Below are 22195 nucleotides of genomic sequence, written 5' to 3'. Positions count from 1 at the left end.
GATGGTTGCCAGATTGGACTTTGCACATCAGGGCAAACTTTTTCCTCCTACTGACAAGAAGGCGCTTGACTCTGTTATTGTTTACGAGGAGAAAACTGAGGTCAAGTTCACAGGCTGGAGAGAGAGAGAAAGAGAAAGAGAGAGAGAGAGAGAGAGAGAGAGAGAGAGAGAGAGAGAGAGAGAGAGAGAGAAAGCCTGTTCCAGCTCCAGCCCCACGAGAGGGAGCATAATTCAGCCATGTTTGTGCTTCCCTAATTCCTTTTGATTTAGCAGAAAATTGTGAGCTAAGCTGCTCCGCACAAATATTCACCACAGCTTAGCTTCTTTGCCTCACCTTGCGGCCTCTCACAAAACTGTGGCCACTCTGGTCTATGTGATTGCGCATGTGCCTGTCTCTGAAAACATTTAGAAGTGTTCAGTGTGTGTATATGTTTGTGTCCCATTCTGACAGCGGCCGGCCTGCTGAGCTGTAAGCAGAAAATAAACGTCTCTAAAAGGAGCTTAGGTTTAAGAGCAGCTCTGGCATAACACTGGAGCTGCTTTCTCAGCTTTTGATGAAATAACAGTTTGGGACAGCTAACGCTAACTCTAATAGGTCCAATTCCAATAGGGATTTTCCCTGATTTGTTTACTTGTTTGTACTACTAGGTCAGCTGAATCAAGTATAGAAGTCTTAATCCAATATCACAACTTCCCCCACAGAAGTTGAAGTCTAACACTGGTGAAGGCTGTGAGAATAGATGTCTATAAGAAGCTGAAGGTCATTTGGAGTTTGGTAAAAGGTGCTTCAAAACTTAAAGATGGTTCTCAATCCATCAGGAGCCATTCAAGGACATCGAAGAGTATCAGTGATTTTGATGATGGATAACCAACTCACTGCAACGCCTTGAGACATCCTGGAGACGAGCACACAAACGCATGGGAAGAGAGTAAGGATGATTGCTCTCTAGGGACTATGAACAATGTGTGTATGTGTGAGTGCCGATGTGTGTTGTGCATGCTTTATTTGAGCGCTGTCTCAGCACTCTGTCTTTCTTACACATGTGGTTCATATTTAAGACATAGTGCTGTTCCACTGGCTGATTTTTGGCTCTGTTCTCCCAGTCTACATTCCCGGCTTCTTCTCTGACTTTCAGTTTGAGTTTTTGGTGGTGCGTGGCTACACGGATGACGAAACATTTATATGGGTATATATGTATAGGATAAATAAATATAACAGAATTACATATTTTCATATACTTTAGATATAGATATGCATATACTGAGAACTTCATTTTCACAAGAGTATAATATAAGAACAGATTTAATTAGAAATCATTTTCCATGCAGTACAGTATATGAAAGATGCATTTAAGGAACAATCCAGTTTAATTTTGATGCTAAAATAACATATAACTGACAATTGCAATACATGTAAGATTAATCTTATGTGTAAAATATCTGATATAAACTGATAGCGCTCATTTAATCTAAAGGCATCAGTACACATATAAGCAGGATTATTGTTTCTCATCACTTACATCTAGATTATTTAAGTTTGCCACAGAACTTTTTTTGTTTTAAAAATCCTCTAAAATGTGAAAAAAAAGACACGTTATTGTGATTTAGTTATCCCACACCACTGGGTGGAAATTGGGGCCCAGATAAAAGTTATAATATATGTCGTTGGTTACAAGTAAAATACTCACATTAAGATCTTTCACAGCAGCATCATTCACCCCACATCCCCACACAGACATACACACCTATCCATCCATCCCTCTGTAATATCTCCTTTCTCTTCAAACTCTGTAACCTCTGTATCTGCCCAATGGGCGAGAGAGGAGCTGTCAGCAGCGAGCCCTCCCTCATCTCTCTTTCTCGCTCTCTCTCTCTCTCTTCCCCTCCCAGCTCTGACTCTGTCCACGGCGCACTGATAAAGGAGAGGTCCGGTGCGAGCATCCGACCCAGCACAGAGTCAAAACTGCAGCGCATCTGCCAACCTTTTACTCCAGCTGTGATACGGATTTCTGCCTCTGAATTGAGCAAAAAAAAACAAAACAAGGATAAGTGTCTGGGGAAGCGACTGAATAGGCGAAAAAAGAAGCCGACACTTGTTGCTCGTGTTGTCAGGTAAAGCTTCTGTTTGCAGTCAGGACAGCTCAGCGCAGAATTTGGTGCGCACATGGAACAGAAAAGGCGCTCCTCCTCACACTCCTGACAGTTGCGCTTACTATGAAGCCACACTGGATAACAAGGCCTACCTACCTGCTGCTGACCCACGCCACATCAAACCTTATCTGCTAAAGTAGGGAATTTCACTTGAAACCTGAGATTTTTTGGGAGTGAAAACTTAATAAAAGCGCAGAGCCATGCTGGGTCTAAACAGGATTCTGAGCCCACGGCCAGCCCGGATTCGGAGCTGTGGTTCGCCGGGAGCAAGACCGTCATCCCGGTCTTCTTCATGCCAGAACCCCGGTGCCAGCTCGAGGATTTACTGTGTGTGTGTGCTGCTGCTGCTGCTGGTGACGCCCCGGGTGGACTCCTCATGGTGGTGAGTTTACTGTCTGCATCCATCACACAAACAGGCCTGCCTGCCAACAAGATTTATGAGGGCTGAATCTGCTGTTATTATTATTATTATCATTATTATTATTATTAGACCCAGCTCTTTAGGAAGCACTATGCACTTAGCTAGACTGTTCTCCACTGTTGTCCCCAGTGGCAGATCATGTCTTCCAGCTACAGTTGACTCGCACTGTCCTGCTCTACTCTGGGAATCTGTGTTCAGCTCTTGAGTGACCCAGCACTTGGTACTTTGGTCATTAATGTGGTGATGACAAGTTAATTGTTGATGATGATAATGGAAGGTCTTAAATTGTTTGGTTGCCTCATTGTAGATGTTCCTTATTTAAAAAAATTTAAAAAAAAATTAAAAAATCCTTACTTACTTTTGTGCATTGTCTTTACACTGCTTGGCAGTACCTGCACCCAAATTGACTTGAAGCACTTTGTTACTCTTACTGATATTGTTTCCTTTTGTCTAGAGCTTTGCTTCTTTTTCTCGTATGTACGTCGCTTTGGATAAAAGCATCTGCTAAATGACATTATTATTATTATTATTGTTATTATTATTATTATTATTATTATTATTATTATTATTATCATTATCATTATCATTATCATTATTATAAGTAAATCAGCGTTGAGTAAATATCACAACATTACAGCCATCATTATTTATCTAGATACTCGAAACCGAGCTAGGACTAAAGCCAAGTTCTGGTCTTTCGGTAGAAACTTCAGAGGCTGAAACTGTCAACGAATTTTAACCCCATGATTATTTTAATAACCTTTCTCCAGAAGCACCCCCGTTGCAATTAATCAACTAATTTACAATGCTATCTCGTTGATGTTTTTGCTGCGCAATGATGTTGCAAACGTTTTTAGCTTAGTAAATTCTCTCTCCAATTTGTGCATTTTTGCGGTAATCATCATAACGCACTGGAGTTTAGGAAAGTTTCAGAGGTTATTATTCGTCACGAATGAGTGCAAAGCCTTGTGATTTTATGAGGGAATGCCTGCAAAGAAAAACTTGAAATGTTTATTCTGTCATCAATTAATTTAAGTTAAAACAAAAAAAAATTAAGATTTATTGGAGTACTAATAGTGATAATTATCCAGAATACGAGTTTGTGAACTAGATTTAAGCGACTTCAGGATTGTGTTTGTAAAATGCGTTTTCTCTGTCACTTTGTTGGCCTGCCATATTCAGCAATAATAATAATAGAGCGATAAACCTAATTTATGTCGGCGCTGTTGGCTGAGCGCGTGTTCAGCTCAGCTGGAGGCAGCATTCAACACGGCAGAGCAGTCATTAATTCACCAGGTACCACACACACACACACACACACACACACACACACACACAGACACACACACACACATCACCAAAAATACCCCAAAACCAGCCATCTAGAGCATATGTGAGGGGTGAAAAAATGTCTCATTGCCTGCGCAATAACATACGTGAAAATGTCCGTGTGTGAGAGTGTGTTTATAGGAGAAGTGTCTGTGTGTGGGCGGGTATGGGGGTGATGGAATGCCTAATAGTTTGTGTAGATTAAAAGCAGTTATGGGGAGTAGTGGGAAGAGTGTGTGTGGAGGCTTTAGCTGGGCATTATTGGCTTTGAGGGGATTTGAGTGCAGCAGATACAGCATTTGACTGTTTATCAAGTTCCTGTGGGTGTAAAGTGTGATGATAAGTGATGATATGTACAGATCTGCAGCTTTAATGCTTTAGCTGAGGGATTGTGGAAAAATTGTGTGAACAAGGCCATTAAGAAATGAGAAACAGTATGTATTATGCACTACAAAAATATCATAACAAATGCATTTTGTAACTGTTTTTATAAATTATGGATAGAGGAGAAACAGATTTTATAAACTTGTCAAGGGCAACAGTCCAAACAGAATTGTTCAAAGTTTGTCTTATGTTTGTTGTGGCTCAGTTCCATTTAAATTACTGATGGAAAAACACTGACTGCACAAGTGTTAAGTGTGTCATTTGCAGCAAATTTGAAAGAGAATCTCAGAGGATTTATTACAGAAATTACTTAAGAAGAAGTATTTTTGTACGATCAAATAGGACTTGAGAAGATGACAGGTTGCTGCGTCATCAGGAGCCTTCCCTATTCGTCTCCCTCTCTTGCTTCTTCTGTGATTCACAGTAGAACCTGAGGCTTTAGCATGTTGTTTTAGACCTGTGGATAGTGATTTACTGTCCTATAAAATCCACAAGTCCTCCTGACTCAGAGAGAATTAAGTGTGAATTGCTGCTCTGGCTCTTCCCTTTGATGAGCACTTTCTGTTCTTATTCATCCTTCCTAATCCCACTCTGGGGAGCAGAGAGCCTCCATCCTTTAACCTGGCCTCGTAAAATCTCGACCACACAGCTACACGCTCCCTGACCTCCCCCCCTCGCTGACCTGGCAAGCACCCTACAGCCACCGAGCTGCACACACACACACACACACGTAGAGGGCATGTTATTAGGTTTAGAGTTTATCCCAGGTGAGCTCGGTGCAAAATGTATATTTAAAGAATACTGAGTCTGTTTCATTACCATCATGGAGAAAGATTGGAAGAAGCACACTGGAGACCTGTGAGTAAGATGAGAAAGAGAGCGAGCAGACAGAAGACAGAGAGGACTATAGTGAGTAAATTGAAGTCTTAGTTTGACGGGTTATTGGAGGCCCCAGACTTGGTGCCCCTGATTTGTGACGACACAATTCCAACTATCCCATTGGGGAACATTTAAACACACCATACACACACGGGTCTTCTGGGGAGAGGTTAAGTGCTTATTTATTGGAGAGCGGAGGTAAATGGTTCCACTCCCCTCCCGCTCACAAACCTTAAACTGTTAAGTGTAGTGAACTCTGACTCACTGAGGACTGTTACTGCAGCTCTCTTTTGCACAAACCGGAGCCTGCGCTCAAGTAGCCTTATAAAATCATCCCACCCAAACCCGACCTCCTTTGGTTGCACCTCCTTCCAGTTTCCGCTGCAATGATTGGAATCACCTGCAAACAATCCCTTAAGCTGACCTCTCTCATTCCATTCGCCACATTCAAAAACCTAATACACCCCATAACTCAACATCACTGCACTTGCTTTTTAATTGCTTTAAGTTGTTCACTGCTTGTCATCTGTTTGTATTGTACTGTCTCTAGGTCTGTCTGTATGTCCTCTCTGTTTTTATTTTGTTGGTTTGTTTTATTTATTGTCATGCCACCTGTGTTGCCTTCTCGCCAGGTAGTTATGCAAATGAGAATTGGTTCTCAATTAACTCACCTGGTTAAATAAAGGTTAATAAAATAAATAAATAAATACATTTTGCACCACTCACCACCTCAGACTGTGTTTTCACATTTGAATACACCTACATCATGAGGCAGCCTTTGTGTACTAATCAACTGCATCATGCTTTTATTCAAGGCTGTGCTTTGCTCTCCAAATGCAAATCATACAAATAGACCCAAGTTATTACAGATTCAGTTCAAACCATGACTTTCTTTGTATGTTCTGCAGGTACATTGGTGCACTTGGGGCCCGTGTGATCTGCGATAACATCCCTGGCTTGGTTAATAAACAACGGCAACTCTGCCAGCGCCACCCTGACATCATGCAGGCCATTGGCGAGGGCACTAAGGAGTGGATCCGAGAGTGCCAGCACCAGTTCAGGCACCATCGCTGGAACTGCAGCACGCTTGACCGTGACCACACTGTGTTTGGGCGTGTCTTGTTGCGGAGTAAGTCAATTTGTTTGCCTGTTTCTGTGACCATCTGCTACTATCTCACTACTTCTTTTCACTCATCTTCTTCTTCACTTTTGCCGTCTTATCTCTCCTTTCACCTTGACCTGGTCTTCATCCAGTCGTACATTCTGCTCATGTACAGTATGCTGGTGTTCCATGGGCTGCTGTAATTTCTTACTCCTCATTATAAACACACTAGCTTGGAAACCTGAGCTTATCACTATTTTTTTTCCCACTCCTGCCAGACCACTCTGTTTTGTAACAGATTCATACCCACAGGCATATGTACACAGACACATATGAAAGTCATCGTAAAAAAATCTGAAGGGTTTAAGAAAGGGTATAAAACTGAAGACAGTCTAAATCCTGTTTATTAAACTTACTGAGAGGATATTTGAACTGGTTATAAGACAGCCTGCTGTTTATACGGATGCCTCTGTAACCTACATTAGCACACAATCAGCAATAAGATTATTTCTCCTTTCCCCATTTACAATGCCACACTGTAAAACATTATAGCCCCAATTAGTTATATCCATTAACGTTTTTCTTTAAGATAGATAATAGATAGATAGAAACTTTATTAATCCTTTGGGAAGGTTCCCTCAGAAAATTCAGATTCCAGCAGCCAGGTAGCCAAATAGCCTGAAGAAGTTTACACTTTGAACTAGGCTTTATGAGTTTTCGAATGTAAAAATTGCAAGAATGAATTGTTTGAATGATTTAGATTTTGTCATACCTGAACATGTTCAATGAACTAGCTTTTTCAAGTTATAAGTTTAAAAAATAAAAGAACAAAAGAAGCAGGAATAGGGGATTTTGATATAAGTCAATATCTATTTATTAAGATTAATCTATTTTCTCTCTATTATGTTCTTTGACACTTTTTCTTTGGGCTGTAGGAGGATGCATGTAGTGCTGCATGTTGATAGTTTAGTGAATGGAAAGGTTGGAGACTTTTAAGTTAAGCCAATTCTTCTTCGTCCACCATCCTGCCCACAACCTTTTTGGTTTGGTTCCTTTAACATTTGTATCATATGAAAAAAAAAAAACGTAAAAGGGTGCACGATATTATTTTCTTTGGGAAGCTATCTCTGTTTTACCTGATACTAGCTCGGTCAATAATGCTAGCTTAAAAACCACGATGTTGGTGGTTCGTGGATTTTTACATAGCCTACTGGTATAAATACTTACAATAATGTGTCAAAAATAACTGATACAACCAAGTTAAAAAAAAAAATTAGAAACAGGAATTCTCCTAGCTTATAAAGACAAGTAAAAAACATTTAGTCAAGTTATTTACCTTAAGAAAAACTTACATTTTTACATTGAAACAACAGAGAAATGTGTGTTTGTTCAACTAGGTAAGACAAGTTTTATAACTGCAATAAAACTGTATAATGCATTGTTTTAACTTGCAGTATAAAGTTGAATCAATGAAATATCAAAAGTGAATTAACATACATAACTAAAACTACCATATTGTGACAACTAGTACATTATAGTTAAATCATCTTTTTGAACTTTAATTTTGGATTTAAGACAAAGCTAGTTTTGAAGTTGAATGAACTTACATTTTCAAGGCAGCAAGGGAACTTACATTTCCAAGTTAAACCAGCTTGAATTGTCTTACAGTGCAGTTGCAAAAGGCGATTTTTTTTCACACAGACTAAAAGTGCTTGTATTGATATTTTCCAGGGAAATGTTTCACGGTGGGGGATATGTTTGAAAGTTAAAAAAGCAAGACAGCAGGATGAGATGTAAAAAACACTACTTAAGCAATTACAGTAAAATGTCAGGAGATAAAATGTACCAATTTGTCCACAGCGACTGCTGAAATTGACACAAAAGTTACTCACTGTAACTTTAAATAATAGAGGGAGAGCATCCTGATAACAAATCTCATTTTGTACCTGTCCGGTTATTTTAAATGCAACATGAAATGATGATTGTTTCTTCATTGCAGTGTTCTATAAAATAACTGCTGCTTCAAAATGCAAATCACCAAGTCAATGATGCATTCAAGGCAACAAGTTAAAAGCCCTTGCTTTACGTTTTTGCTTTTATCCAGCTAGTCACCTTGCGTTTATAGCAGATCATTGGAGTATATCTGGGCCCAGGTTGCACAAATTAAGATGCTTGTCTCCACAGACTCAGCATGACGTCACTCCCTCCTCTATCTTGAGCATGTGTGGGGGCCAACGGTGTATGGAAAAAAGGAGCTGATATGGAGATACAGGCTGTGTGTGTGTCTGTGTGTGTGTGTGTGTGTGTGTGTGTGTGTGTGTGTGTGTGTGTGAGAGAGTGTGTGTGTGTGTGTGTGAGAGTGTGTGTGTGTGTGTGTGTGTGTGTGTGTGTGTGTGTGTGTGTTGGAAATGAATAAACAGTAATGCAGATGTAAATATTTGGAGAGATATTCTCACTGTCAGACAAACAGCGCAGGTTTGAACGATGACCAGCAATGCCCTCCTTTATCCTCCCCCACACACACACGCACACACCCCCACAGCACCCACTGCCCCCTTCTCCTCACCCCAAAGATGGAATAGGACATTCCAGTGAATACAGTGCAAGCAGGTTGGATCACACAACCTCTTTAGGCCTCCGGTTGGTTTGCAGAGACAGTGAAGTGTGTCTTGATTTGAGAAAGAGAAGTATCCAGCTCTTTGTCATTTATTGTCTGGACTGTATCAGTTACTTTTGTGGTGTTATTTTGCAGTGTTGGTACTTGTGTGAATCTGATCATACAGCTCTGTGAAATTCTGGGGGTTCATTTTAGGATGTGTGAATTTAGATTCTAAACATGAATCATTTATGTTTTACATAATTATTCCATGTGTGGTAGCCAAGATAATTGATGAAATAGTTTTCTGCACCATTTAAGTATTTACTACAACTTGAGGCTGACTGATTGGCCCTAAACATTGAATTTTAAATATTTATTAGGTTTGGGGCAAGCGGCAACCTCCGGTCTAAAAATATGAGTCCAATGCAGAAGTGCTAAAAACTGGCTCCGGAAGTACTGGAAGTCACATACACATGAATGGCAGAAATAAACATGTTTACAGCCTGGTACAAAAGACGAGTGTAGTCTGGATAGCTCATTTCTCGATCAGCACACACTGTACAGGGGGTGAATTTTTTTCTAACGCGGCAATTTCGAAGATATTGAGATTACGAGTCGTCCAATGAGAGACACAGCTGACTGCGGGAAAACTGTAGCTGTTGGCGAGGAGGCTCAAAGCCCGCCTCTTTACATCACAATCGCTCGACAGCAGCAATATGGCTCCTGTCAACTATTGGCCTCAAAACAGTGCCTCAGCAACAGATGGGTGACGTCACAGATACTACGTTCATATTTTGAATTTTAAAGAAATGGTTAATCCTATGGGGAGCCAAATATCCTCATGTACTTATTTCCCTAATACATAATGAAATACTGTGTGTACAGTGCTACACTCCAACCTGAGGATGCTGCTTGAAGACGTTAAGGATTAACCAAAGATCAAAAAGAGAGTTTAAAATCTGGGGAGCATGAGTGGGCTTTCCATTTCAATTCACAGTCAAATTAAAACACGAGCCTGCTAACTGTATTTTATATGAATCCCAGTGAACAGTTCCATTGAATTGTCCTTCTTTAAACATGAATGAGCCAAATTACATAATAGATAAGTAATGCGCAACTGAGAGACCTGAAAGGCTTAGCAATGGTATAAAATGCTGCCATGACCTAACCCTGGTGCTGATTAATGGGGTATCACTGTGACTGTGTTTAAACAATTTATGTGAGCAGTGGAGAGCCCCACAGCTCGGATTATTTCCATGATAATATTTAAACAGAGCTGTCCTATTCTCCACGTCGGACCAGATATGCCCCCGTCAGCTGCACCTTAATGTCCTGATGGCTCCAACCCAAAACCTGGCCATGGCATTATGATTATCTGTGTATGAATGCTAACATATGGGCTGCACAGTTCGAAGTTTTTAGGTCATCTGACTCCTTTGTATTGCAGTATGTGTTAACCTTTTCCTCACTTCTGTTCTTTTCTTGCTTTTGTGCTTTCTCTTTATTTCTCAGGCAGTCGTGAAGCAGCATTTGTCTACGCCATCTCTTCAGCTGGTGTAGTGTATGCGCTCACCCGTGCTTGCAGCCAGGGAGAGCTGAAGACATGTAACTGTGACCCGCAGAAGCGTGGACGAGCGAGTGACGAGAGAGGAGAGTTCGACTGGGGTGGCTGTAGTGATAATATAAACTATGGGATAAAGTTTGCCAAAGCCTTCATAGATGCCAAAGAGAGGACAGTCAGAGATGCACGTGCGCTGATGAACCTACACAACAACCGCTGTGGCAGAACAGTAAGTGTCTAATCACTGCAGCATTCATTTACCAAAATACAGATAAAACACAACACTGACTTACAACTAGCAGTATTTATAGCTTTGCAGATTTTTGCTTTTGGAACATATTTTAGAAGATACAAATTTCCAATGAGTGTTAAGTTCTCGATATGTTTTAGTTTTTAACTGCTTCCTCGTGGTTTGACACTTTCCTACATCCATCTTAGTATTTTTAGAGGTGCTTCATTTTATGGTTTATGGAGTTTTGTTATGTTGCTGTGGCTGAAAACATGCCAGGCCTATTTCAACAACAACATAATACCTGGGACTTTTTTTTTAAAGTTTGTCAGACTTGATCATTGTCAAGTCTAACCCTTTGCGAAGTAACAGTATTTCCAGTCATTCCTTCCCAGCCCACATTTGTATCTGGGGCCCATGTGGGTTCTGAAAGATGGGTCCCAAATGGGATTATAAAATTGGTGTTGGGCAAAATACACAAAACCCATCAGTATCCCAACTTTAATTCCTATGTGGGTACTACATAGGGACAACATGGGTTGAAATAAAGGTCATAAGTGGGATTGTACATGGGTTTAATATTGGCCCCATGTCCATTGCCTGTATGGGTTTCATGAAGGATTACAATGAGTTTTAGGTGGGTTGATTCTACAAATAATCTTGGACTTCAGACATTTGGGTCACCAGTTGAAGCTCACTTTCAGGGAGGTAGATCTGTTGTAATGGCAATTGAAATCCCAGCTTTGCTATTTAAGAGTTGGAAGAGAGAAACAGCATCTCGATTTTCCTGTATGTCTTCGTATATATGGTGAAAATTGTACAATAAAAACCATTGAATCTTGAATCTTGAATCTACATGTCAAATATTATCATGCCATTGACAATACATTCCAGCACATAGCTTGTATTAAAGCCCCAGAAGGACCAAAAGAGATTCACCATGAGAATGCAAACTTATCATTGCTGTTATTTACTGACATCAAATTTCGGAAAAGAGAGAACACCTGACTGCTGTGCAATTATTCACTTTCGACTGTATGACGCCTACTTTGGCAGGAGGCAGTGCCATTTGGTTAGTGAGCACGGATTCAATCTACATGGATGTCTGTCATATGTCACTCTGTTTCACTGTTTTAACTTACCTTCCACTGTGGCTGGTAAATTGAGCAAATTCACCTCACACTTTACAAAAACATCTGCATTTGGCAGGAGGCGGATGCTAATTTCCAACCTGACAGCAATCCAAACTGGACTGGATTCTGAAATTTACGCAACCCCTGGACTGTTGGGAAATAATAAAAACTTGACCTATAATCATATCTTCAATTTAAGAATTGTCTCTACATACATGTCATAGCCATGCTCTCTGCAGGGGTTAGTTAGTTTGATAAACTGTTAGTCTGATAATTGATTTTGTGTAACAAAGCCGACTTCAAACAACAAAGTAATGAGCTGTAAGACCTTAGATCAATTGTCTTTGGTGGCATCAGTGGAGATCAGCAGTAATAGTGCAGTTTTTGATTTTACTCAAAAAGAGATTCAAACAGCCTCCTTAATGACAGTTTGACTGCCTAGTTCCTAATGTGAATGTGAATAATGAATTTGTTTATTTTTCTTTGGGTTGTGAAGTTTAATGATCATTTATTGTTATTCAGCCAAGATAATCATTCAGTCGCAATTCAGCAACCACACCAGACACCATATAGTGACACACCAGACGTCAAAGTCTTCAGATAATAACTTGAAAGAATCAACCAAGTGAAGCGGTGGTGGCACCATAGACAGGTATATTTAGCTGAGAGTGAGTAAAACTGGCAGGGTTTTCACTTAACTTTGCTTATTAGCAAATAGCATGTATTTCAAACCAGCTAAAAATGGGTGATCTTTGACATCATGTTTATCAGAAGTTTGAAATTTAATTGCACAAAAGTATCTATCTCAATCTAATCTATCTCAAAACGTTGGCAGATAAGCCAAACTTATCTGCAAGATTAGACAACACTATAGCAGCCTTCTGGGGCAGCTGTGGCTCAGTGGGTAGAGTCGGTTGTCTATCAATCGGAAGGTTGGCAGCTCAAACCCAGCTCAGGCAGTCACATGCGGAAGCGTCCTTGAGCAAGACACTGAACCCCAAATTGCTCCCTCTGTTGTTCAGAGGTGTGTGAATGTGAACGAATGAGATTAGCTAACACTGATGGTCCCTTACTATAGCAGCCTCTACCATCAGTGAGTGAATGGGTGTGAATGTGACGAGTAGTGTAAAAGCGCTTTGAGTGGTCAGAAAGTCCATTTACCAAATCCATAGAGCTAGCAAAATGAATCTGAAAACAAACAATCTCCACACAATCTCTCCTCCTCTTTCTGTATTTTAGGCAGTGAAGCGGTTCATGAAGCTGGAGTGTAAATGTCATGGGGTCAGCGGCTCTTGTACGCTTCGGACGTGTTGGATGGCCATGTCAGACTTCAGGAAGACTGGCGACTACCTGAGGAGGAAATACAATGGCGCCATCGAGGTGACGATGAATCAGGATGGGACAGGCTTCGCAGTAGCAAACAAAGCCTTCAGGAAGGCCACCAAGAATGACCTGGTCTACTTTGAGAACTCCCCGGATTACTGCCTACAAGACAAATCAGCAGGTGAGAGAGGAAGAAAAAGGTGGACTCCACTGAAAGTTGGAATGGCAGTTTCTCATGGGTGTTGATGGATCGCCCTGACTTTTATGTTTTAGGGGATGTTATGTGTATGTTGTGCATATGTTCATGCATGACTAGTGTGTTTGTGTGTGTGTCTGTGTGTGTGTGTGTGTGTGTGAAAAGATGGTCAAATAACACAGCAGGCCTCCCGTGTGATGTCTATGGAAGCTAATATCCTTGTACCCTGGGGGCATGGTCGTTGTGTGACCAACTGACCTCTATCAGTCTCTGTCAACACACACACACACAAACACATATACACACATTTGCAAAGAGAATGCAATGATCAACATTTACACAATTCAGTCATGATTGCTCTGATTGGTTGGTTGATGGATGAAACGCAGTCTTGCAAACTGTTACGATGTTTGACATCACTAAGAAGCTCTGTCCAGTTCTTCCTCATCCTTCTTCTGTTCATCTACCTCTTTCTTCATTCCTTCATCTATCCTCCCCCTCTTTCTCACCTTCCCAGTGGAATCTATAGCCTAGGGACACAAGCAGCTAATTTAAAAAAAAAAAAAAAAGTCACTTCTGTCTGTCTGTCAGAGTCTCTCCCTCTCTGTCTGTCTGAACTAAGCATAGCTGGAGGGCAGAATGGGCCTCAGAGTGTGAGAGCCTGTCTGTCTGTCACGCTCCACTGTCCATTTAACCCTCACTCACACACACACACACAAACACACACACACACATAGAGTGGCTTCAAAGGGAGCAGTGGCTTGGGAAAGGCAGTGTAACTATAGGCCACTCTACCAACACTGCATAGTTGTGTGTGTGGGTCTGTTGTTCTATGGGCAGCTTGTTGTGATAGGTAGCAGTTCAAACAGGGAGCTTCTCACACGAAGCACCAAAACTAATCTCTGTGGGGATGACATTCACATAAGACAGACAATATGCCACTGCATTAGGTAATAGCCAGACCACTAAACACTACATAAACACTGCTAAACACTCAACAACTGTAACCTCTATGCAAGGCTACTGCAGATCAAATACTGAAACAGATAGAGAGCTAAGTCGACACTAAAACTTAACCCCCCTGCTATGTTTGTTTCTTAGGGACAACAATAATGTTCCTGGGTCAACTTGACCCAGGGCATATTTAATGATTCAAAAGTGTCAGAACCCAAAAAAATCCCAATAAACATTTTTTAAATCTCATTATTAACTCCATTACTAACCATTTAAATCAATATTTAGTGCATTGGTGTTCTTTAATTCTCATAGATCATAGTTCAATGAGGATAATTCACTTGTTTTTTACAAAAATTCATGTTAAAACTTTTTGTATGTACATTGGAAAGTGATTGGGGTGAAATGTGTAACACAGTTGCAAAGAAACATTTAATATTTAACAATTCTGACCCCTTTTAGCCTCCACTTTGACTGCAGGGTCCATGAACAGTATCTGTGTAATATAAACATGCAGGGGGGTCGCAAATGTGTGAAATTAACCATTTTCATTTTCTATGTTGTCCACGTTAAACAAGCCAAGCAGAATAAGTTTCAGTGCGAAAAAATACTTTTATCATTTTTATTTTTTAACTTTAAAATGGGTCCATTTGACCCGCAACATAACAGGAGGGTTAAAGGTGATGTTCCAGAATTAAGAAAACTCAATTGAAAGCAGTAACATTTGTTATTATCTCTATCTACAGATTGTGCATGAAAAATACGAATCTGTAGGTGCAGGACTAGATTTTGGCATCCTAAGTGTTACAGTCATTCAGTGAGAAGTGCGGTCTGCTAATATTTCAGTGGGTATTGGCTTTATGAAAGAAAATAACTCCATATTTGCTTCTCAAGTTACCAGTTAGACCAGGGGTGGGCAATTAATTTTCCCAAGGGGTCACAGGAGAGACAGGGGGACTGTTTAGGAGGGCTGGACAAAAAACTGAACTCTGCTCAACATAAATTGTAGCTTTTTATTAAAAGCAGTGAATTTTTTGGTTTTGACTAGAAACCCAAAACATTTGAGGAATTGTATCATGAAAACAGCCATTGTGAAAATACCAATATTGTAACACTCTTCCATAAGTATTTACAGATTTGAAATGTGCACATCTTTACAATATTTCAATCGTAACATCAACTCGGCGTGTTTTGTCTCGTAGTGGCGGTTTAAATTGTAATCCTTAAACACAGATATCTGTTCTCCACAAACTAAGCACACAGCTTTACCTTTTGACTTCATAAAATAAATACTTAACTGTCCTAGTCTTGTTAAAATTTCTACATTCGGTGTCAATCTTTCTTTTTTTTAACGGGAGCGGACATCTTTGAGGGGTAGCAGTTAGCCTACTTAGCCAATCACGTGCTGTGTGCTTTGCAGCATTTATGTTGGCACGCTGCCACCTGCCACGCACGTCAAGTCGGGCATGCGGCCGCACATAATTCACCAAAAAAAAGTTGCCTTCAAAATAAAAGCATTTCAATAAAAGCACTGCATTGGGTGCATGGTGTATGCTTCTTTACTGTACATTCTATTTCTGAATCTGATCACCCATTAACCTCTCCAGTCAAAGGGCCGTAAAATGCCCAGGTCTGAGTTAGACTGTAAACAAGGGCAACGCACAGAAAAGAAAGGCGTGGCCAGAGGTCTTTTATCCCCCTGGCTACACTGGAAACCGTAAAAAGCTGGCCAATCCTCACACAGGCAATATCTTTGTTAAGACGAGCTAGCTATAATTCAACAACATGGGCCAGCACCAAAACAAAACAGTACAGCCTTAGTCTCACTCCATTAATCGTGATGAATTTGAAATAAACAGCCTCACACTGTTCAACAGCACATCATTTTAACTATCCGGGCAAGAAATAATTAACAATCAACTCTGAGAAATGTCAATCTGTAATAGCTAAAGATATCTTGTGTCAACAAGTCCATTATATCTATATACACACTACAGAGATAATTCAACTAAGTTATTACCCAGCTGTGTCAAATACTTTATTCTGATTGGTCAAAACTCTGTAACAACAGGGGTTAGTTCTCAACACTAGGGACAACATGATCACACATCATATTAAATCAATCAGTGTAAAGGAGTCCAGCACGGTTCACCCAAGCGGCAAACTCCGGTCTCAAACGATGAAGCCAATGCGGAAGTGATATAAACTGCAATACATCGAAAATCTGCTTGAGGCTGGCTGCAGAAACACCGGAAACCACACAGATATGAATGGGAAAAAGACGATCTTTGCAGCATTAATAAACATGTTTACAGCCTGGTTCAAAAAACGTCTTGGCCCTACAACGCTAATCTCTCTAATGGCACACACTGTACGGGGGTGAATTTTTTCTAACGTGATGGTTAAGAAGATATTAAGATTATGAGTTTTGCCCAAATAAGGACACGACTGACGTGACTCCCGGTCGGGAACACACAGCCATTGGCTAAGAGACTCACACTACGTCACACTCTGCCTAGTTGAGTTCCGCATTACCAATATGGCTGCTGCCGTCGATTTGCTTCAAAACAGCTCTCAGGAACAGATGGGTGACGTCACGGATACTACGTCCATATTTTATACAGTCTATGGGTTCACCTCTGCCTGTTGACACTGTGGCAAAAATATGAATTATTGACGGCGTTCAGTAACACTGTGGCAAAAATGTTAATTCCCATCTCAGGCTGTCTTGAGACTCAGGTAACAATGACTGCTGCTGGGCACAGATGGGAGAGCAGCTGATTAGTGCACTGCAGGTGGAAGAACATGTATGCCGCGTTGTTGAGCTGATCCCACATGCAGTGTCTGATAGTTACTGTTACAGGAACTCCAGACACTTTCTCAACCAAGGGGCTAAGCTGATCGGGATCCCCTTTGGCTAATACACTTACTATTGGAAAGTAGCTCATACAACTATACTAAAACAAGCTATCCCTTTAAGAACATGTCCACACCTCTGTGTAAAGGTGCAGGATGTGGTTTGAATGCAGCTGAAGTTATGCTTCTTCCTGCCTGCTGTGTGGGTTTCTGCTCTGGCATCTTTCACAGCCACTCCCCTGATATCTCTCCTCATTCATAAGTTGACAAATATTAAGGTTTGTTTGGTCTTTCTAGTATCTAATAAAGACACACGTAACATTTATGTCTGTTGCAGACAGAGAGAGCAGAGGAGAGAAACAGATGTAACATGGTCCCTTTATATTTTCTGTTGGTCTTGACTATTGACTGTGAACAGGTAGCGTCACAGCACAGCACTGCATGAGGACTGACATCTATAATATGATTTAATTAGTATGAAAACTTACAGAAATACTCTTTACTGATACAGACACGACCACGCAACTCCTCTGTATTTTTAATGCTGATTCAAAATATAATTTGTTATATATTGTTTTTAGGAAAAAATGTTATGTATTTTGCCTTTAACTACTATTAACAGTATGTCAAATGGTAGTGACTGACTTTTTCTTTACCAGCACTGTGTGCAGGGGACCAAGGAGTCAACTTTTTGTTATGAAAAGATAATACTGTAGTGATCCACAGAGTAGATCAAAGTGGGTAACAATTTTTTTTTATATTTACTGGTATTCAAATTCCAATATCCATTATGTGAATGCTGTAAACTCACCAGTAGAGGGTGGATGGACATGATACATGATGGGGGTTGCAGCTTTTTGGAAGGCTAACATTTTGTATATCTCTGTGGGATTAAGAAAAGCTTTCAATTGCAAGAGCTGTATAGATCTTGGGTTGATCCATATATTATTTTTCCATAGCTATTCGATACATTTACTCAGTCTTTCAAATATAAAAATAAGAACAAATTTCATGACAATAGACTGGAAGTCTAAGGCAGGGGTTCTCAAACTTTTTTGGCTTGTGTACCCCCTTTCAAAAACAATTTCAGCCAAGTACCCCCTTGTATGGCCGAGAACATTTTTCAGGAAATAGTATGGAAAAATAACATGAATAAATATATGCATTTGGTTTTACAGTGTCATAATAACATTGAAATGAAAGATGACACAAATTCTATACTTTTGTAGTGCAATATTTTCAGAAATAATTAAAGATTGAGGCAGCTAGAACCTTTGATGGCCCAAGGAGCACACTGAGTTATTTCTGTCAAACAAGAAGCATTTCAACCACCTGTCCATTTTATGAATGAATATGCTCAATTTGGAAACAGTGCCTCTATTTGATGTTGCATTGAAATACAAATCAAATGCTGTTGATAAAGCTGTTTTAAATGAGATTTCTTTTAATTCTTTGTGATGCAACTTTTATTTTTATTTTTTTACATTTATCACGGACCCCTTGCAGTACTCCCACGTACCCCCGTTTGAGAATCACTGGTCTAAGGCATTGTCTTTTAAAGGCTGTTTTGCTAAGAAAATATTAACGCGCCCACAACACTTCTTTATAGTCTCAGCATATATTTAGCTTATGAGTCCACTGAGGGTTCAATCATTTATCAAAAAGGTTGCGAAATTAATTTCTATTAGATCATTTAATCCTTCTGTTATGTTCGTTTCCCAGGAACAGCAATAATGTTCCTGGGTCAACTTGACCCAGGCATATTTGATTATCCAAGTGTCAGAACCCAAAACAATCCCAATAAACATTTTTTAAATCTCATTATTAACTCCATTACTAACCATTTAAATCAATATTTAGTGCAATGGTGTTCTTTAATCCTCACAGATCAAAGTTCAATGTGGATAACTCACTAATTTTTCATTAAAATTAATGTTAAATCATTTTTAAATGTACATTGGAAAGCCCTAAATATAAATACAACAGTTTTACATGACAGAGATTTTGTTTATTTTATTTTACATTTTGAATTTCTTTCATTTCACTAATTTCTTTTTAGATTTTTTAACTTTAAAATGGGTCAATTTGATCCGCAACATAACAGGAGGGTTTACTGTTCAACTTGCAGTTATAGCAAGGATTTTTCTCTCCATAGACATGGCTAGCAGATGTAGATGACACTTAAAGAAGTTTAATCACCTTTAGTTTTCATTTGCTAACACCTTTGTTCTTCTGTATAGGCTCCCTGGGCACTGCAGGACGGGTCTGTAATAAGACATCACGTGGAACAGATGGCTGTGAGGTCATGTGCTGTGGGCGGGGCTACGACACCACCAGAGTCAAGCAGATCACCAAGTGCGAGTGCAAGTTCAAGTGGTGCTGCGCAGTGGAGTGTAAGGACTGTGAGGAAGCTGTGGACATACACACATGTAAAGCCCCCAAACGAGCAGAATGGTTGGACCAGACATGAGGACATGACCCACTCCACCCTATGTGATTCAGCCCCACCCCTTACCCCTTTACAGGACATACTGTGGAACACGGCATTCTGGGAAAAAAAGTTTGTCCGAAAGTGCTCTGCATCTTCGCCCGCCCCTGCCCCCACCTCGGTTCATCATTGCATGGCTTCTCTACCTGTTTCTGTGAAAGCACTACAACTTGGTACCCATCAATATGAAGTAATACCATTAGCCTCTTTTTGTGAATGACCCTCTAACTGTACCACTGGGATCAGACGAAGAAAGGTGAACACTTGGAGGGAGTGGATCGGGTCTGAATGAGAGTCTCGATCTAGAAGGCCCCTTTTTTAGCAAATGGTACTGGGTCACAAATAGTTTGCTGCTTTCATGATGCTATAAAGACACATTTTTACATGAACTGAGCCTCTAAACGTATCCAGTATTATAACATCTTCATCATATAGTCACATATTGTTTTTTTCCTTTTTTCGGGGGAGACACTTTCATTTACCAAAAAGGAAATCTTGGTTGGACTAGCTTAACAAGTGCACTTTGAGAAGTGGACACCTATGTGTAAAGTTTCGCTCTATGTGGCCAAACGAGTCCAGAAAGAGAACTGTGAAAGGACAAGGAGATGATGGACATTAGATGAATTAATGAATGGTCAACGGAACTTTGAATGCAACTGTAAAAAGTAGAAAAAGTTGTTTAAGTGATTTATTTAAATTGCTAAGTGTTGTTTAACTTCTCATCTGCGGATGAGACTGCACTACATTGGCTGATATGAAGAGAGAGAAGAGCAATCCCACTATTATATTCAACAGTGTACTCAAGCTTTCGGTGTGTAAGAATACAAACTGCTGCTGAAAAAGAAGAAGAAAGGAACGAAGGCCTGGACGGTCATTCAGTCACACATAACCACAATATCAGACAGATTTTACTTCTCTGCTCTCCAGCTTGCTTGTATAACATTGTGTATATTGCCTTATCTAAACAGATGTTCATATGAAATATATGGTGCATTAGTATGACACTGTGATCTTTGTTTTTTGTTCAGGCAAATGAAACATGAAGGGTTGAAGACAAAAAATAGACTAGATAGTGCCAACAGAGCAGAACTGATCAGTGTGACCAAGCAGGGTAGTGAGTAAGTTTCCTTTGCACTGCTGTCATAAGCTGCCGTATTATTCCCATCACACACACACACACACACACACACACACACACACACACACACACACACACACACACACACACACACACACACACACACACACACACACACACACACACACACAAACTCACCATCGCTGCTTCAACCAGCATGAGCTGAGAGACACTGGGGCAGTAATAATACAATCTATGTTGGTAACAAAGGCTGATTATATATGAGTTAGGGTGGGGTGAGTTATATCAGTCCAGGGGAGGGAAGTGTTTGATTAAAGGCCCAAACTAAACCCCAACCCCTGCTGGCCTCATCCCACCCCTCGCTATGTGGAATTCCAGGTGGGTCCCAGGCTAATGACTAGATGGCTGTAATTACCAGGGGCTGTTGATAGCTGGTGATTGGACATGGTCGTGCCACAGAGGACCTAGTGTGGGTTCCTGCTGGGACCACATTTAATCAAAGGCTTCTTGGCCGGCTTATCAAAGGGAATACTTTCCAGCAATCTTCTCTGCCTCGGCCCCCTCTGCTCCCCAGACTCTCAGTCCTTTTCTAGTCTCTGTTATATTACAGACCAGAGACTCCTGATAATGTGAAAAAAATCTTCAAAAAGATATTTCACCGGCACAAAGATCACAAAATTGTTTTTGAGAGGTGGAATGATGCAGCATTGATTCATTGCCCTTAACTCAGCAACCCTAAGGAGACCGACAAGAGCTGATGTATTGCAACGTCCAAAACGAGTTTCATTTCAGTGAATACAGAAACTATGCAAATTAAAAAAAACATCCAACTAACCCAAACAAATACAATGAAAGAACCATAACATATTTTATTTTGCTGCAGAAAGAAAAAACAGTGCTGGAAATGTATTAATGATACAAAATAAAAAACTACAAATCCAGGAAACTAATGCAACAGAGAACAGCATCAAAGTTAGTCATCACAACAGAAGGCCTTAATTGTCACTTTCTGCAGCATGTTTTTTAATTGCAGCATTTTTGTAATTATTTTGGACTTTACATGGATTTGGGAAAATGTGTAGTTTTTTTCTGCAGCTCATTTTTCCTAATGCAAATCATTTACGCTATTATTCTTTTGGCCAACACACAAACCTGCAGATACACATTGCTGTAGACTTCAAACCCTGTAACCTGTGTTGGTCAATGCATGCCAGTGATAAAGCCTTGGAGATAATGCAGCCGTGTTATGGCCTGACAGCCCACACTGATGCCATGACATAAAAACCAAGGTGTCTGCCACAGGGATTACCTGATGCAGGAAAAAGACACAAAAACATATACAACAGCTGAAAGGAAATCCTTTCCCACTGCTTTACAATCAAAGCTTTCTATGGAACAATAGTAACAGGCAACCCATTATTCACCAACTGTATCAGCCCCAAAAAGGGCCCTCAAAACCCTACAAGTAGTCGTAAAAAAACCAACAAGAGG

The 22195-nt window shown here is 40.2% G+C and overlaps 1 protein-coding gene and 1 long non-coding RNA gene across 2 annotated transcripts in view; one reads left to right on the top strand and one right to left on the bottom strand.

Moving 5' to 3' along the window:
- Positions 1–22195, bottom strand: part of LOC117822020 — a 64931-nt gene that overhangs the window by 32989 nt on the left and 9747 nt on the right. The gene's annotated exons all lie outside the window — the stretch shown is intronic.
- Positions 1901–20607, top strand: LOC117822019 (protein Wnt-2b-A). The gene is made up of 5 exons (XM_034696620.1): positions 1901–2533; positions 6073–6293; positions 10378–10655; positions 13028–13292; positions 19358–20607. The coding sequence occupies exons 1-5, from the start codon at positions 2352–2354 to the stop codon at positions 19585–19587; spliced, it is 1176 nt and encodes a 391-aa protein (XP_034552511.1). The 5' UTR covers positions 1901–2351; the 3' UTR covers positions 19588–20607.

Source organism: Notolabrus celidotus, chromosome 11, assembly GCF_009762535.1.
Source record: "Notolabrus celidotus isolate fNotCel1 chromosome 11, fNotCel1.pri, whole genome shotgun sequence".
Taxonomy (NCBI): domain Eukaryota; kingdom Metazoa; phylum Chordata; class Actinopteri; order Labriformes; family Labridae; genus Notolabrus; species Notolabrus celidotus.
Note: the sequence above shows the minus strand (reverse complement) of the source record. Positions and strands in the feature narration are given on the sequence as shown.

Excerpts from the sequence above, each read along its gene's own strand:
- LOC117822019 (XM_034696620.1), top strand. The coding sequence starts at position 2,352 with ATGCTGGGTCTAAACAGGATTCTGAGCCCACGGCCAGCCCGGATTCGG. Across the intron at positions 6,294-10,377 it reads TGGGCGTGTCTTGTTGCGGA|GCAGTCGTGAAGCAGCATTT; the intron begins GTAAGTCAATTT and ends TTTATTTCTCAG. Across the intron at positions 13,293-19,357 it reads CCTACAAGACAAATCAGCAG|GCTCCCTGGGCACTGCAGGA; the intron begins GTGAGAGAGGAA and ends TCTTCTGTATAG.